Source organism: Mustela erminea, chromosome 11, assembly GCF_009829155.1.
Source record: "Mustela erminea isolate mMusErm1 chromosome 11, mMusErm1.Pri, whole genome shotgun sequence".
NCBI lineage: Eukaryota > Metazoa > Chordata > Mammalia > Carnivora > Mustelidae > Mustela > Mustela erminea.
In genome coordinates, this window is record NC_045624.1 from 43,487,499 (window position 1) to 43,504,464 (window position 16,966).

Below are 16,966 nucleotides of genomic sequence, written 5' to 3' on the forward strand. Positions count from 1 at the left end.
TAGGTCATTCTTTGAACATCAGCCTAGGTTGCTTGATCCTACCTCTTAAAGAATTCAGAGCATAACATAATAGAGCAAACATATCCTTAGAAATTATAACTTACTTATTAGAGTTGTAGATTGAAAGGAAAAACTGCTCACTCCATGACAGAATAAGATGAAAAGGTAATATAATTTTCTAATAATATCCATGACTGGGGAACAATTAATATTAATAAAATCACTAATTCAACCAATGAATAGCTCTATTGTGCTTTTAGTTAGCTTATCTGGAATTTTTTTACTAAGAAAATCACTTCTAAGCAACAGGGATGGCTATACTGTACTGGGTATCAACATAACTAAGAGTGGGCAGATTCATATTCTATATACGTATCCACAGAAAACCATGTATGAACTCTGATCCACCCTCTCAATCCAAAAGATAAGACAGCAATGCTTGTCTTATCTATAAAAGACCCCGCTCTAATAGAAATTATATTATTTTTAGATGTGTGCTTTTATAACTAATGACAAAATAAAACACTGAGCCAAGCTTTTTGCTCTAGCAGAACCTGAAATCCAGGAAATGTTTTACATTTGGCTGTCCACATATCTAGAAGAGAAACCAACATCTCCTGTTTCCTGTTCTTTCCAATCCATGTTTAAACACCTAGGTACTTCCAGGACAGCAGTCCTTTGGGAAGATAAAATTATAGCCAGAGACAAAGAGCTACACAAAGACACCATGGCACCATAGCCACATAAATTGTTGGGCCAGTGTGTTCTAATGGGATGAAAATGATACTCTCAGGAATCTCTTAAGAAGGAAAAAATAGTAAGACAGGGAAAATGAAGCTGAAAAGAGACACCTAGTCAAGAGGAAACAGCACTCTGAGTTACCAACAGGGAAATATACATTACAATAAAGTACTATTACACAAGGCCTTTTCCTGCAAAGATCAAAAGTTACTAAAGAACAGAAAGGGAATTCCTGGTTCCAAATAACTTATGTTTAAGAGAACCTAGAAAAAAAATATATAAGTTGCCCAAAGGAAAATAAGAATCATTTCCAAGGCAAGAAAATGTGTGTACATTTGTCAGCTAACTAAGCAAAAATGTTCCACTCAGACTACAGCTTTCAGGTAGAGTGAGAAATGGTGTGTGCTGAATGGCCAATGTTTTAAACAGTGCCTCTACTATGTGACTCAGCTGAGTGAATGTTTCTTTCATATATAGTACTGTTTTTAAGTATGCCCAACTTACTATATTATGGCAATGTTAACGTGATTTTTATCACAGCTTGGTTGGCTCTTTATACCAAGATTAATCTTTGAAAACTTAGGACAAGTACTTACTATATTATGCTCTGATACCTAAATATCGAAGTCATTTCCTAGGTAAAATTACATGACATGAACTCCAAATATAGTAAAAAGCAGTGAATTTGATCACTTGCCAAAATTGATGAACTTCTGATTCAGAGACAGATAAACTTAATAGATTTTTGCCCAAACTGCAGGCAGTGAGACATAACCAATTATAATCTAACAAGTGCTCACATAAAACTAAACAAGGAGGTGGGGCAACATACCAAGGACAGTCTCTCTTTCATCTTTGCTATTTCTCATCTCCATTCATTTATGAAGCAAAAATACTGAGCACTCATTAAGTGACAGACACTAAAGATATGGCAGTGGATGAGACAAGCAGTGGAATGCAGTGTGTGGCAGTGGTGGTGTTGGTGGTGATGAGGATAATGTTAAAAGAACTAAAATGTAATTTGATGATAATGATATTGTTAATTATCATAACACTTCAACAAAGTAGATTTTAATATTATTCCCATTTCACAGATGAGAAAAATTAAGAAAAAGAAAATAAAATACCTTGCCCTGGGTCACACAGATAGAAATGGCAGGAAAAAATAATCCCTGGCCCAACTGCTCAACCGTTTGTTAAATAACACACAAAGATACTCCCCTCCCTCCCTCCTATCTCCTCCTCATTCATATGTATGTATATATATACATGAACACTATCTCATTGAAACTTCGAGAAAAATCTTATAGGGTCAGTATTATTCACCTGGATTATGATTATCTCAATATTATGGTACTGAAAAACTTAAAAAAAAAAATAAAAGTAGATTCAGAATAATGTGGAAAACCTCTTCTACTGTTGCCCCTTCCTCTCCTTTTTTTAGACCAAAATCCTAAGGAACTCCTCACTAAGAGATTGGAAATGTTTTTTCTAGAAGGTAATAAAGACTAAAAGTTGTTATCTTCTCTTAAGTTCCTATCTGGGGACCAAAAATTTCAATCAATAGATACTGATCCCAAATCAGCATAGTCCACCACTATCATAAACCCGTTTAAAGTCTGTGAATATACCTACAGACACTGAATCAAAGTTAGGAGAAACCATGGCAGAAACTTTCAAGTCATCTTCTCTCTCAGTCATGGGCCAAATACCTGTAATTTAAAAAGAAAAACAATATTTAATCATAAAGCAAAACTGCTGTATATAGTTTTTTAAAGAAGTTTTTTTTGATATCACATATCAAAAAACAACCCCATAAACATATTCATAAGTTGAACAAAACTAATGCATTACAGAATTAGAAACCTGATGACATTCTTCCCCTGCTACAAAATTTGAAAGAAAAACTATCTTTCTCCAAAGATATTATCTAAAATATGTCCCAATGACTGAAGAGTGTTAGGAACTTCAATGTTCTCTCCTTAACACTATAGTTAAAAGCCCAAACTATACCCTTTTGAAGGTAAGTTTGGTCAGAACATCAAAATGTAAAATATACATATCCTATGATCTAACAATTCTACTCTTTAGCATTTATCCAATACTCACAGACACGCCCAAGGAGCTTCTCTGCTGCTGGTAGTTTTTAAAAACAAAAACAAAAACAACCTAATTCTCTATATTTCTATTAACAGGGAAATGGTTGACTAGATTATGGTATGCTCTGCAATGATCCAAAGCCCAAAGCTGTAAATAAGAGTGCTCTCGGGGCACCTGGGTGGCTCAGTGGGTTAAGCTGCTGCCTTCGGCTCAGGTCATGATCTCAGGGTCCTGGGATTGAGTCCCACATCGGGCTCTCTGCTCAACGGGGAGCCTGCTTCCCTCTCACTCTCTCTGTCTGCCCCTCTGCCTACTTGTGATCTCTGTCAAATAAATAAATAAAATCTTTAAAAAGAAAAAAAACAGTGCTCACAAACTTTATATGCTGATATGAAAAGAACTCCAGGATGTGTCTATTAATTAAAAAAAAAAAAAGGTAATACAATGCATCTAATATGCACATATTTGTATAGAAATAAATACGAATCTTTTTTAAAGAATACACAAACACTCCTGATAAAGGTTACCTTTATATAATGTAGAGGAACTAAGATCTGGGAGTTTTACCCTTTTAATACTCTTAGAATTATTTTTACCATATTCATGTTATTTTCACAACTTATAATTTCACGACTTAAAATGTTTACAGTGCATAAGGTATGATGAACAAATGACACAGATCCTACATAAACAAGAAACATTAATGTATATGCAATTATGTGTGTGTGTATATATACACACACATATATTTGAATGACAGACTACTGGCTGTCTACCTAACATCTACTTTCCCCTCCTCCTCCTTTGTAGCAGAGCTATAATTCTAGGGAGGCATTCGCCTTCATCTCAAAGTCACTGGATTGGTCAGATCCAATCATGGTGATTTCATTCCCCTAACAATTTGTTGTTTTAGGCATAAGCACAGGGCTTAATCCTGGCAGACGTGAGGTGAGGAAAAGTTGGGAGTGGGGGTGCTGGCACATGCTTCTGGGAAAGCTATTTCCCCATAATAAAAAAGGAGACTTGGGAGAAATATCTCTCTTCTTCCCTGGAAATCATATTTGCACATAATACCTGGAACTGCTGAAACTACCCTGTGACCTTGAGAGGAAAAATCCCTCACACACCAAGGATAGCTGACTAAAAACATGGAAAGTTCTTGGATGATGCCACAGGAATCAGCTGTCTCACAGAGAGAAGAACTACCTACCATTGTCATCAAGCATTCCCACCAGTACTGTAATATTCAGTGTGGGAATTTCCATAACTTACTTAGTGACAATATAAAAGCCTGCTCCTTGCCTACCCAATACCATTCTTCAGTTCTTTACTAAAAGAAGCTCAGTTGTATTCTGAGCAATGAAGTGCTCAGCTAAAACACTAATTTCCCCAGCCTCTTCTGTAAGCTTGGAGTGGCCAGTGAGATGTGAGTAGAAGCTGCTCAGGGTGTGGCTTCTAGGAAAGATCCTTAAGGGGGCTGACTCAGCTGCAGATGTGAGAGCAGGAGTTCCAGAAGCCATCTTGGACCAAGAGATGACCCTGGGAGAGGAAGAACTGGAGTCCCTGATGACAGTGGAAATGCCAGACCAACCCTGGTCTGCCCACTGCTGGACTTCTTTTCTATGGGAAAGAAATAAACCTCTGCCTTGTTTAAGCCACCTTATTTGGGTATTGTGTTATGTGCAGCCAGACATAGCCCTAAACAACACATCTCCCAACAAGGTCACCAAGTAAATGTTTCTAGGACTCAATGGTAAAGGCAATTTAGTTATCCTAGACATATTTCCAATAGGGTACAGAGTTTCATTTATACACCTCTTTCTTACTGTTCTCTTTCACCTCCTGAAGACACAACTGTGTGGGAGGCCATCGTAGTACCATACCCATTCCCTCACACCCCAGGTATAGAATGATAAACTGGCTAAATTATAAGGAAATTCTGCCCTTGAAAGTGCCTACCAACAGTTGTTGTTGACTACTGGTAACAGAAATCCTAGGCAGGATTCACACTAATGAGTTGAATATAAAAAGCTTCAAAACCCATGAGCCATACAGAAATTATTACTGTAATTTCATGCTTACAACATACATTCCTCATATAAGTTATACACATAAAATCAGCTTCAAAAACACTTTTATTACAGTAGATAATATACACCATGTGTACAACAAAATGTACTCTTTAAATTGGCTTTAAATTTTGCTGAAACTTTTGCTTTGAAGAAATAAAAAAGCTCTAAGTACCAAAAATAATCCACAAGACTGTGAACTTCTTTTTGTGAGTTAAACTCACTATGCTAAATGGCATTTAAATGAATAATGAGGTCATCAAAAAGTTCAGAATTTTAACTTCTCATAATCTTCTATAATGAAATGATTTTGTGCTTTTATATAATTACAGGTATTTTAATAAACAAATACACCACAGTTTTATAAGGAAACTAAGTTTTTTCAATATCTAGAAATAAAATATTTTAAAAGTCCCTCTTTCTTCCAAGCTTCACTTTGGGTTTTTTTGATTGTGCGTGTGGGTTTTTTGTTTGTTTGTTTGTTTTGTTTTTTGGACTAAAACCAAAGGATGATGGCAAAGAAGTGTAAGAGAACTTCAAATATTAGCTAAAATTTGAGGTTATATAAATATTAAACTTTGCACCCAAGTCGGTGGGCACATCCCTACCTTAATTAGCAGTTATTTGAAGATACACAGAAGGATCAAGGTAATGACAACTTTAAAATAGCTCCAAACCTTCTCACTCAAGGGTATCACTATGGCCACCAAAAAATAATTTACAGTTGTAAAGGATTTTTCTGAGAAATCTTTTACACAACTGAGTGTTAATCAAAATATCATTAGCACATTGTTTATGGGAAGGGCAAAATCTCAAGACACAAAATTTAAAGTGAAAAGTAACATTAAATTTATTTAATGAACTCTGGAAATTTCATGTTCCATATATATGCCTCTCTTCTCCAATTATATTTTTAAACGACAAAAAGAGACTCATAATTCCATTAATCCCCAAACACTAGTATCAAGGAGAGTGGGGAGAATGTCTATATTGCAATGTGAAACATCGAATTTTAACCATTCGCCATTTGAGGGGGGATGCTGACAACAAATGGGTTTTCTGTAATTGGAGTTACTTAAAAGACCTCAGTTTCACTGGTTTACTTTCAAAACTTTCTAAGAGAACATGTGAAGCCAAGGCATAATAATTTTACCTTAATAATCATATTTTAAAATATATTATCTAAATTCCTCTGAATCTGTCTTGGTAATGGAGACTGAAAAATATATAAATCTAGTAAAGTGACTGGATCAGGATTAAGATTGGCTCTTATGTTTTGGTTGGCCTTTGATGCTCTGTTTCTTTTATTATTCCTACTTGTTTTAACATTTCTCTTATGTGAAATTAGTCCATATTTTTTCTCATTAAAAAAATACTTTTACCTGACTCTGAGAAGAAAACTTAAAATAATGTTTTTCACATGTCCAATTCAAACTGCAGGACTGGTGTTTTGTTTCTCCTTTTAATTTACAATAAAATTATACTCCTGTGAATCCCAAAGAAAGATAATATTGAGTTGCTCAAAACTCAGAAACTGAAAATATCATCAGCTTCTGAGTCATTAGAAATCAACATACTGCAGGCTACATTCCATTTGGATGTCTAATTAACTGCATACCTAAATAGTATCACTAAACTGCAAATGACTACATTTTTAGTAACAAAGTGGTAACTCATGTACTGCTAGGGTTTCTTTTAAAAGAAGCCACTAAAATGTTTTCAGGGATATTAAAAATTGATCACTCTAAAGTTTAATGTTCTTCTCAAGTCCTGAAACCACTATGCAGAGAAGTACTTTGTTCCATTCTTAGAATTTAAAGAAAAAAAAAATTAGATAGCTCTGTCCCTGAAACACACTAACAAAAGCAGTATCCTAACGTTTTTTTCACAAGCTACAAAATACAAATTAAAGAGCAACACTATTTTTACAAATATGATTTTAATTAAGACTAGAGGAGAGAATTAACTAATATATTTAAGATATTATCTACATACAAAATAAATCAATTTTATAATAAACTCCAAAATAATAAAAAGTTGCAAATGAGATACCTTGTGATTTATTAACATCTTTGATGATTTTCTGAAGTTCTTTCAATTCTATATCAAGTTCATCATAGTGTAGTTCTCTAGATTCAACCTTCGGAGCTTGGAACAAAGAAGGGTCTGTCCCTAGGTATGAACACTGCAAGTGACCATCATCACTCAGAGTGACTATCACTCCCTTTAAATCACTACAATAAGAAAGAGAAAATGAGACATAATTCAAATTTTTGGTGGATTTAGACCTGAGCAAAAATATTTTTATTCAGTTTAGCTTCAACATGCCATAAGAAAATGGCCATATAACTATTTCTAAAGTTTTACATCAAAGACTCAATTCAAATATTTCAAACATGATTTATATTTATATAAGCACACCCAATGTTAAGATTCATTACGGGGGAGCCGGGGGACCTTAACAATTATTATAATAGTTGTCACTCTGGGGGACCTAACTACATGATAAATCATTCTCCAAAAGCTTTTCAACTATTCTATCATTTAATCCTCACTCCAGCTCCTACTTGGCAGATTCATAACAAGCTGTGAACACTTGTGGAGCCATTTCCTCATTTTGTAGTTCTCTGTCCATCCCTCTTCCTCCCATCCTTTCACTCTTCCTTCTCTCTTAGTCTCCTTTAACTTTTTTGTTTTTTACTCTAGAAACTAGCCCTAATATATAAACTTAGCATACCATTTTTAAAAATTGTAAATTTTCCTGGACTTACTATAAAAAGTTGAAATGAACATTATTTGCTTCCTTCTTAGCTTTCTCAGAAGAAAAAAGAAGTCAACGCTGTCATAAGTCATTTTTAACTGATGCATAATGAATTTGTTTGATTTTCATTTGTTATGTTTTCTAGTGGCCTTTGATTTAAAAAAAAAAAAAAGAGGTTTCTAGTCCCATTCTAAAGGTTAAATATTCATCAAAACTTACAGAAAATGTGAGAGAAAAAAACAACTTAAAAATGCTACTATTCCTTCAGTGAGTGCTGTGAAGTGTGTAAACCTGGCGATACACAGACCTGTACCCCTGGGGATAAAAATATATGTTTATAAAAAATAAAAAAATTTTAAAAAATGCTACTATTCATCTGAAAAATATATATATATATATGGTATATAAGAGTCTAGGCTTTATTCAGAATGAGTAAGAAATTTTAAAACTCCCCAACTTTGGGTCCATGACAAATGGTCAGCTCATTAATCGAAAAGCGTAACTTGGATGAGAGGAGATACTGACATTGTTCAGTCCCTCCTATAAGGTGACCACCAGCATCCACTTTACCACCTGCCTTCAACACAACATTCCTTTTTTTTTTTTTAACATATGTATGTATATCCAGTCCTTATATTTCACTCAGAAGTCAATAAGTGCCTGAATTTTACCTCTATTTCTTCAGGTTCCTGATGCATCGAACTAACTTTTTTAAATTTTTATTTAAATTCCAGTTAATTAACATATAGTATAATATTACTTTCAGGTATATACTATAATGATTCAACACTTCCATAAAACACCCCAGTGCTCATCTCAGCAGGTGCACTCCTTAATCCCCATCAACTATTTACCCACCTCTGCTCTGGATACAAATTTCCTATACACACTTTCTCCAGGGCTTACTTAGGCATGGTCAGCGCCACAAAACCCTCTTGTATGACTTCAGAGAAACAAAGAATAAACTGATATCACTGAATCAACAGCTAAAAAATTAGACTAGGAGTCAGAGACTCTGGGGGTTAGTCTAACTGGGTTAGACTGGGTTCTAACTCTGACTCTACCCCCTATATAGCAGTCTTCAGCTGACTGCTTAGAAAGGGTAAAGCCCAGAGGTACTATGGGGTTGCTTTTCACACTTTATTTTAGGAAAATAATTTTATTTTGGGAGTATTTATTTTCCGAGCTAGATTAACAGAACCAATTCATAAAACTTAAAGACCTTAGAGGATCATCCAGTCTCACTTTCTCATTTTAGAGATAACATTTAGGAAGAAGCAACCCCATAGTACCTCTGGGCTTTACCCTTTCTAAGCAGTCAGCTGAAGCCACCTAGTGGCCACGTCGCAGAAATCCTAACTTCAGCTCTGACAAGCGCATTTCAACAGGACAAACCCTCTGACCCCTCTGAGTTGTGACTATGTTCTATTCCCCATTCTACCCAATCCCACTAGGGTCTGGAAACTTAATGAGCCCTCAGGAAACTCTGAACACTGAAAACAAGATCTTTGGTTGGCTTCTAAGAGAATTTGGAGGTCATCAGGATTTTTTAATCCAAAAGAGTATATCCATTTTATCTTCCCCCTTTGAGTGGTCTATAGTATGTGAAACCTAGTATGACCCAATACAAGTTATCCCTCAGTATTCAAATTTATTTGATCTATGAATTGGACAACTTATAACTGAATCAGATTTGTTACACTGTTTTATACAGGAAATAGCAACAATTTAGACACAAGAGATTTATCTAAAAATGTATCTACACCTATTAAGTTTAAGATAGAAAGAATCTGAATAGTAGTGTACACATATATTTCTTCAGACTCAAAAAAATCTCAACCTGTGCTCAACCTGTGCAAATATAAAAGGGAGGAGCGAAGGTCTTCCCTCACTGGAAGAATTTAACAAAGTTCACCAAAATGTCTTAAAAATAAATTACAAAACTTGAAGCAATTTACTTTTTTCTTCAGTGGCATCAGAATCATTGCATATAATTTAGATAAAATAACAGAAACTTAGACTTCAGTTGAATTCATTTAAGATTCGATAGGAAGACTGTATTAAGCTCTAAAACTCTAAAGTAAATGAGTGGAATTTCTAAGACATCTATGATGAGACAGACACTTTGAGGCCTAGAACACAGTTAATAAGTCAATCATCACTTGGTATTTTAATTCAAAGAACAAATTTTAAAATACATATATCATTCCTAAACATAAGCCAAATGTAAGTATAAGAAAAAAAGGAAAAACATAATCAAGGTTTTTTTTTTAATCTTTCTAAAGAATGTTTTATTTAACAATACTATCCATTTAGATTAATGTGTAAGCTTCTGTGGATGACAGAATTTTACGCTGGAAGAAGCCATCAAGTAAATCAAGTATTGAGTACACCATTACTTACATTGTTAGAATTAACATTCCAAAATTAAGGTCTCCAGATTATTACTGGTCTTTGAAGCATATCAGCTAACCCAAGGCATGAGAATAATGTATTTTATGAGGAACCAAGATCAAAAATGTTATAGTCCTAGGACACAAGATAATTTTGTGTATTTAGCAGTCAGGCATGAAAATAAACAACAGAGGTTACTCAGGAATCTGAAAGTAATTGTTTCATCACTCAGTAAACAGATCCCTGCCTTAACAATACATTCAAGCAAAATTCCAGACGGATTTTAAAAGTTAAATTTTACAATATGAAACTACAAAAATATTTATCTGCCCTTGGGATAGAGAGACCTTTTGCTGTAAGAAAGCAGTGGAGGAAACTACAAAGGAAAGGATCACTAAATTAAACAACAAAAAAATTTTAAACTTGTTATATGCTTTAAAAAACATGATAAAAAAGAACAAAAGGCAAACTGGGAACATACTTGCAACCAATATAAGGTACATAATTTAAGTTGTACCATATGAAGTTTTGAATATTTAACTGTTTTTGACCTATTAAAACCATCCCGCATATTTCATCTAATATGTAAAGAACTCTTATAAACCAAAAAAAAAAAAACCTCTCATATTTGCATTGATCCAAATCAATGCAAATGAGATTATATCCAAAAAGGTAAAAGGAAATGTACAATTCGCAGTTAAAAAATAAGTCAATAAACAAATAAAAAAAAAATTTTAAAGCTGTATTTGAAAAAAAAAAAAGGTACTTGATTATTTAATCCCTTAAAGTAGAAAAAATTGTATTCAATAATCAGTCCTGCTGTTAGAGAAGGTACATGGAGACAAAAAATTTTGGAGGAAATGTAAATTTATTAAAGATGCTATTAATGATCATTTTAGAAACATCTATCAAAAGCCTTAGAAATGTCCATTACCTTTTACACAATAATTGACTTACACAGTTATTAAAGAAATTTAGAAAAACCCAAATGGTATGAAAAACGGGAAATTTTTTTTTAAAGATTTTATTTATTTGTCAGAGAGGGAGAGAGAGAGAGAGAGTGCGAGCGCACAAGCAGGCAGAGTGGCAGAGAGAGAAGCAGGCTCCCCGAGGAGCAAGGACCCTGATGCGGGACTCCATCCCACGACCCTGGGATCATAACCTGAACCAAAGGCAGCTGCTAAACTAACTGAGCCACCCAGGTGCCCAGGGGGAAATATTTTTAAGAGCATGATGTTATCTGTAATAGCATGTTTAGAAGCCATTAACTACCATGTTTCACAAATATCTGTTTTCAGAAAAAACAGCTACACATATATAGTGTAAAAGCAAAACATAATATGGCATATGTATTTATTTTAATTTTATAAGATATAGGTATATAAATACAGATTAGAAAAAAATTACTGAAATGCTAATAGAATGGTGACTATTTCTGATTACGGAGATTATGAGCTATTTTTATCCTATCTTATGGTTATAAAATAAATTTTTTTAAACTATTTTTTAAGAAAAAAAATGTATGTTCCATTTTCTATCCCCCCAGACTGAATTTGAATCTGCATTTAAAAGCTAAGTGATGGGGCGTCTGGGGGGGCTCAGCGGATTAAAGCCTCTGCCTTCAGCTCAGGTCATGATCCCAGGGTCCTGGGATAGAGCCCCCGCATCGGGCTCTCTGCTTGGCAGGGAGCCTGCTTCCTCCTTTCTCTCTGTCTGCTTTTCTGTCTACTTGTGATCTCTGTCTGTCAAATAAATAAAATCTTTTAAAAATAAATAAATAAAATATAAATAAATAAATAAAAGCTAAATGATCTGTGGAATTAAAACTTTAATCTAGTTCTCCATTTTCTGACAAGGCCAATCTATAAAATATGCAACCTGAAAGTATTTGACATAGAGCTCACAAAAGATAGAAAATAGTTATAATAAACAAATGAATGAAAGTTTTAAAAAGAAATGAAAAGAGTTATGCACTGACTCTAATGGTCTCTTGTCCAGCTGCATTTCATGCAGAAGAGAAATATTTTAAGCTATCAAATTGTCAAAATCTGGTGTTTATTACTAGATATAGTCATCAAAGAAATTTTAAAAACTTAAATATTATTTATTGCATGCAATTTCTGCCCCGCCTCAAAAAGGGTCATACAGTTTGAAGGCACTTTCCTTTAGGCACTATAGGCTGACTCAGTATGAGCAACCCTTCCTCAGCCCCAAAAGACTAGATGTGGTCATCTGAATATATTTTGAGTCATTTCATCATGATTCATTTAAGACATCTTTCTTTAGTATCTGCTATACAATAGAAGCTACAAAGGCAAATAGGACATGGTACTTCTCCCACTAAAAAACTATGGCCTAGTTATAAATGAAAACTTATTTTTTTAAAAAAAGAGATCCTGATTTTGACCTCTCCCCTCCAACTCAAACCTGTTCCTCCCACAGGTCATATTATCTATTTTTCTAAAATTAATACCTAAGTATTCAATAATCAAATATGGAAAGGAAAAAAGGAAAAGAGACAAATTCTACATAAAATGTCAAGTAAATGATATCTGCCTTTAATCTACAAAGTAAATATTAAATGATTATGGTTACTTCCTTTGTTGAGATGAAATTAGCTGATATATCTGATTGGAATTCTATAGCCAAGGGCATATTTGATAGCCATTTAGAAGTTACTTTTGTCAGCAGCCTCCAACTTTGTACATTTAGAAAAAAATCAAAATCTTTAGGGGTTGGGGGATAGAAGTTGAGAGGTAATCTCAAGCAGGTTCCACGCTCAGCATGGAGCCCAATATGGGGCTCAATCTCACAACCCTGAGATCATGACCTGAGCTAAAAACAAGAGTCAAATGCTTAACCAACTAAGCCACCCAGGAGCTCCTAAAATCTCTTTTGATGAAAATTATTAATTGTTAAAATTATCTGAGTTATAAAGCAGATTAATGAATATAGAATCTAACAGGGATACAACGCTCTTATTAGCTCTTGTGAGGATGAGTATGTCATAAAAAAGAAATAATTATCACACTGGAAATACCTCATATCATAATTACACTTATGATAAAACAGCTTTGGAATCTTTACTGCCTTACCAAACTAACCCTAAAACAGAAAAGAAAAGAAAAGTAGAATTTTTTTCTACTCTCTTTTTTATATATTCACCTCTCATTTCTCTGCTGCATTTCATTTACTCATCATTCATTCACTTATTCATTCATTCATAAAGCATTTTCAAATACCTATTATATTCAGGATACCATCTGAAGTGTTATAGAATATACACAATTAAAATTAGAAAATTAGGGGCACCTGGGTGGTACAGTCAGTTAAACATATGATTCTTGCTTTCAGCTCAGGTTTTGATTTCAGGGTTGTGTGATCGAGTCCCACATTGGGCTCCACACTCAGCAAGCAGTCTGCTTAAGACTCTCTCCCTCAGGGGCGCCTGGGTGGCTCAGTGGGTTAAAGCCTCTGCCTTCAGCTCAGGTCATGATCCCAGGGTCTGCTCCCCACCCCCACGCCTGCCTCTCTGCCTGCTTGGGATCTCTGTCAAATAAACAAATAAATAATCATTTAAAAAAAAAAAAAAGACTCTCTCCTTCTCCCTCTCCCTCTGTCCCTCCCCCACCTACATGTGCACACGTATGCTCTTTCTAAAATAAATCTAATTTAAAAATAATATTTAAAAAAAATAAAAAATAAAATCAGAAACTAGCTCAAAAAGATTGCAACCCCAAAAAAGAATAAGACATGCTCCTACGTCATGGAAGACATAAGTACCATAAGACAAGTATAAAGTACTTTGGTATTCATAAGTAGCAATGTCATTTCTAGCCAAGAGGATCAGGGAAATTTTAATGGTGGAAATTGAAGCTAAAGTTGAAAACCTGAATGTTGCCTATTCTTCAATAATTGTTTCTGAAACCTGAATTAACCCATATGTGATTCATAAGCAACAAAATGATGTCAACAGAACTTCAAATTGGTTCATACTCAATTTTTGCCACTATCTGAATGCTCTGAACTTCCAAGTAGAGTATGTGACCATACACAATGCACCATTCTTCCAGTGTCCTTCACAGCTCAGTTTGTATATGTGACCTCGACTGACAGTGTTTCTTACATGATCCTCAAGATCAGTGTGCATTTTGCTCTTATCTCCTCCACCCTTCCTTTAAGCTACCTTCACCTTTTTGTTTAAAAGTAAAGTCCTAGGGTACCTCGGTGACTCAGTCAGTTAAGGGACCAACTAGATTTCAGCTCAGGTCATGATCTCAGGGTTGTAGGACAGAACCCCTCCATTGGGCCCCACGTTCAGGAGGAGTGAGGAGTGTACTTCTCTCTCTCTCCCTCTTCCTCTGCCACTCTTCCTGTTCACGTGTTCTTTCTTTCTTTCTCTCTAATATAAATAACTCTTTTAAAAATACATAAAAATTTTTAAAATAAAAGTAAAGTCCTTGGGGCACCTGGGTGACTCAGTTCACTGAGTGCCCAACTCTTGATTATGGCTCATTTCATGCTGTCAGGGTCCTGGGATCTGCCTGCACTGAGCTCTGTGCTCAGTGAGGAGTCTGCTTGAGATTCTCTCCCTCTCCCTCACCCTCTGCCCCTCCTCCCACTAAAAAGGAAAAAGTAAAGTCCTCTTTTATTGTGGCTTTTTTCTTGTTTGGTGAGTGCTGTTTTGCTTACTTTTTTGGTGCTCCAATTTAAAAACTGTATAAATTTTAAGTGATTCTTCCCATGAAAAAATTTTTTAAAACTTCTTACTGGTACACTAATGTGCACACTAATGCAACACTGTGTATCAACTATACCTCAATTTAAAAAAACTTCTGTTAATTTATAACTTATGACATTATAACAAATATATGCAATATTGAATCTTTTAAATTGGGAGAGTAGCAGCCTTCATATCCAGTATGGAGAACATGAGAATAAAAGCATGAAGGGAAAAAGTTCACACTATGTATGTGAAAGAACAAGCAGCCTGGATACATGTGGTAGATAATATTAAGAGCAGACTGTTGGGAATAAAGCCACCTAAAGATCTTAACCATTACACTATGCAATTGTGGAACGAGTGAAGGCTTTTGAACTGGAGAGTGACGTGAGAAAAAAATGCTTTAGAAAGATATACCTTAAAAGGTTCAATATTGCTCAAAAAAAAGTTGATCCTCACCAAAATGATTAATAAATGCAAGACAATCCAAATGAAAATCTCCAGGCTTTTTTTTTTTTTTTAAAGAAACCAACAAGCCAATTTCCACATTTCTATGGAAATGCAAAAAACCTAGAATGGCAAAACAATCTTTAAAAAGGAATAGAGATGGAGCACTTTCATAAAATGACATCAGGACATACTATAAATCTACTATAATCAAGACACTGTAGCATTAGCATGAGGATAAATAGATCTATAGAATAGAACAGAGACTCCAAAAACAAACCCATACTCATGCAGTCATTTGAGTTTCAACACAGAGGCCAAAGCAATTCAATGAGGCGGGGGGTGGGGGGGTCTTTTTAACAAATGGTGTTGGAACCACTGGATATCCAAACAGGAAAAAAGAAAGAAATTTTACATTCTATACAAAAATTAATTCGAGGTGGATCACTGACCTAAACATAAGGGATAAACCTATAAAGATTTTTAAAGAAAACATCAGACAACATCTTCATGACCTGAAACAGACAAAGATTTCTTATAGATATACAAGTAAATAGAGAGTCATAAAATAAATAAGTTACAGGAATGTAAAGTACTGTATAGGGAACACAGTCAATAATATATGGCTTTGTGTGATGGCAGATGGTAACTACAATTCTTGTGGTGAGCATTTGGGGATGTATATAAATGTCAAATCACTATGTTGTACATATGCAATTAATATGACAATTATTATATGGCATAATATATGACAATTATGTTTCAACTTTAAAAATTAAAAACAAGGGACGCCTGGGTGGCTCAGTTGGTTAAGCAGCTGCCTTCGGCTCAGGTCATGATCCCAGCATCCTGGAATCGAGTCCCACATCGGGCTACTTGCTCAGCGGGAAGTCTGCTTCTCCCTCTGCCTGCCATTCTGTCTGCCTGTGCTCACTCTCTCTCTCTTTCTGACAAATAAATAAAATCTTTTAAAAAATTAAAAACAATTTCTGAGGATGTGGAAAGCAAAAAATCACTAAAAATAATAATTAGATTTGTTCATACAAAATTTCTCATCAAAAGATATCATTAAGGGGCGCCTGGGTGGCTCAGTGGGTTAAGCCGCTGCCTTCGGCTCAGGTCATGATCTCAGGGTCCTGGGATCGAGTCCCGCATCAGGCTCTCTGCTCAGCAGGGAGCCTGCTTCCTCCTCTCTCTCTGCCTGCCTCTCTGCCTACTTGTGATCTCTCTCTGTCAAATAAATAAATAAAATCTTTAAAAAAAAAAAAAAGGATAACATTAAGAAAACAAATAAACAACCCCAAAACCGGGAGAAAATATTCACAAAACAAATTTCTAACAAAAGATGTGTGTCCTCTGCACTAAAAGAACAACTATAACAAACAACAAAAACATCAAAAACAAAATTTTAACTGGGCAAAAGACTTGAGTAGACATTTCACAGAGTAAAGGATAAAAATGGCCAATAAGCTAAGAAAAAGATGCTCAACATCATTACTTATCAGGGAAATGAAAATTGAAATCACAATTAGGTACTACCTCACATATATTAGAATATTAAATTTAAAAGACTGACAGCACTAAATATTGGAGATGATATGGAGCACCCAGAACTCTCATACATCCATGGTGGGATGTTAAATGGTTTTACCACTTTGCAAAGGGATTACCTGTTTCTCATGAGATTAAACATATTCCACCCCTTTGGCCCAGCAATTTTATACTCCTAGT

General features: G+C 34.8%; 1 protein-coding gene across 3 annotated transcripts in view; it reads right to left on the reverse strand.

Annotated features, from left to right (window-relative positions):
• Positions 1-16,966, reverse strand: part of BBS9 (Bardet-Biedl syndrome 9) — a 446,163-nt gene that overhangs the window by 269,068 nt on the left and 160,129 nt on the right. For all 3 annotated transcript variants that reach the window (XM_032305995.1, XM_032305996.1, XM_032305993.1), the window contains 2 exons: positions 6,963-7,144; positions 2,377-2,453 (listed from right to left, as the gene is read on the reverse strand). In XM_032305995.1, coding sequence (XP_032161886.1) covers positions 2,377-2,453; positions 6,963-7,144 — 259 coding nt within the window. The remainder of the gene's footprint in view (positions 1-2,376; positions 2,454-6,962; positions 7,145-16,966) is intronic.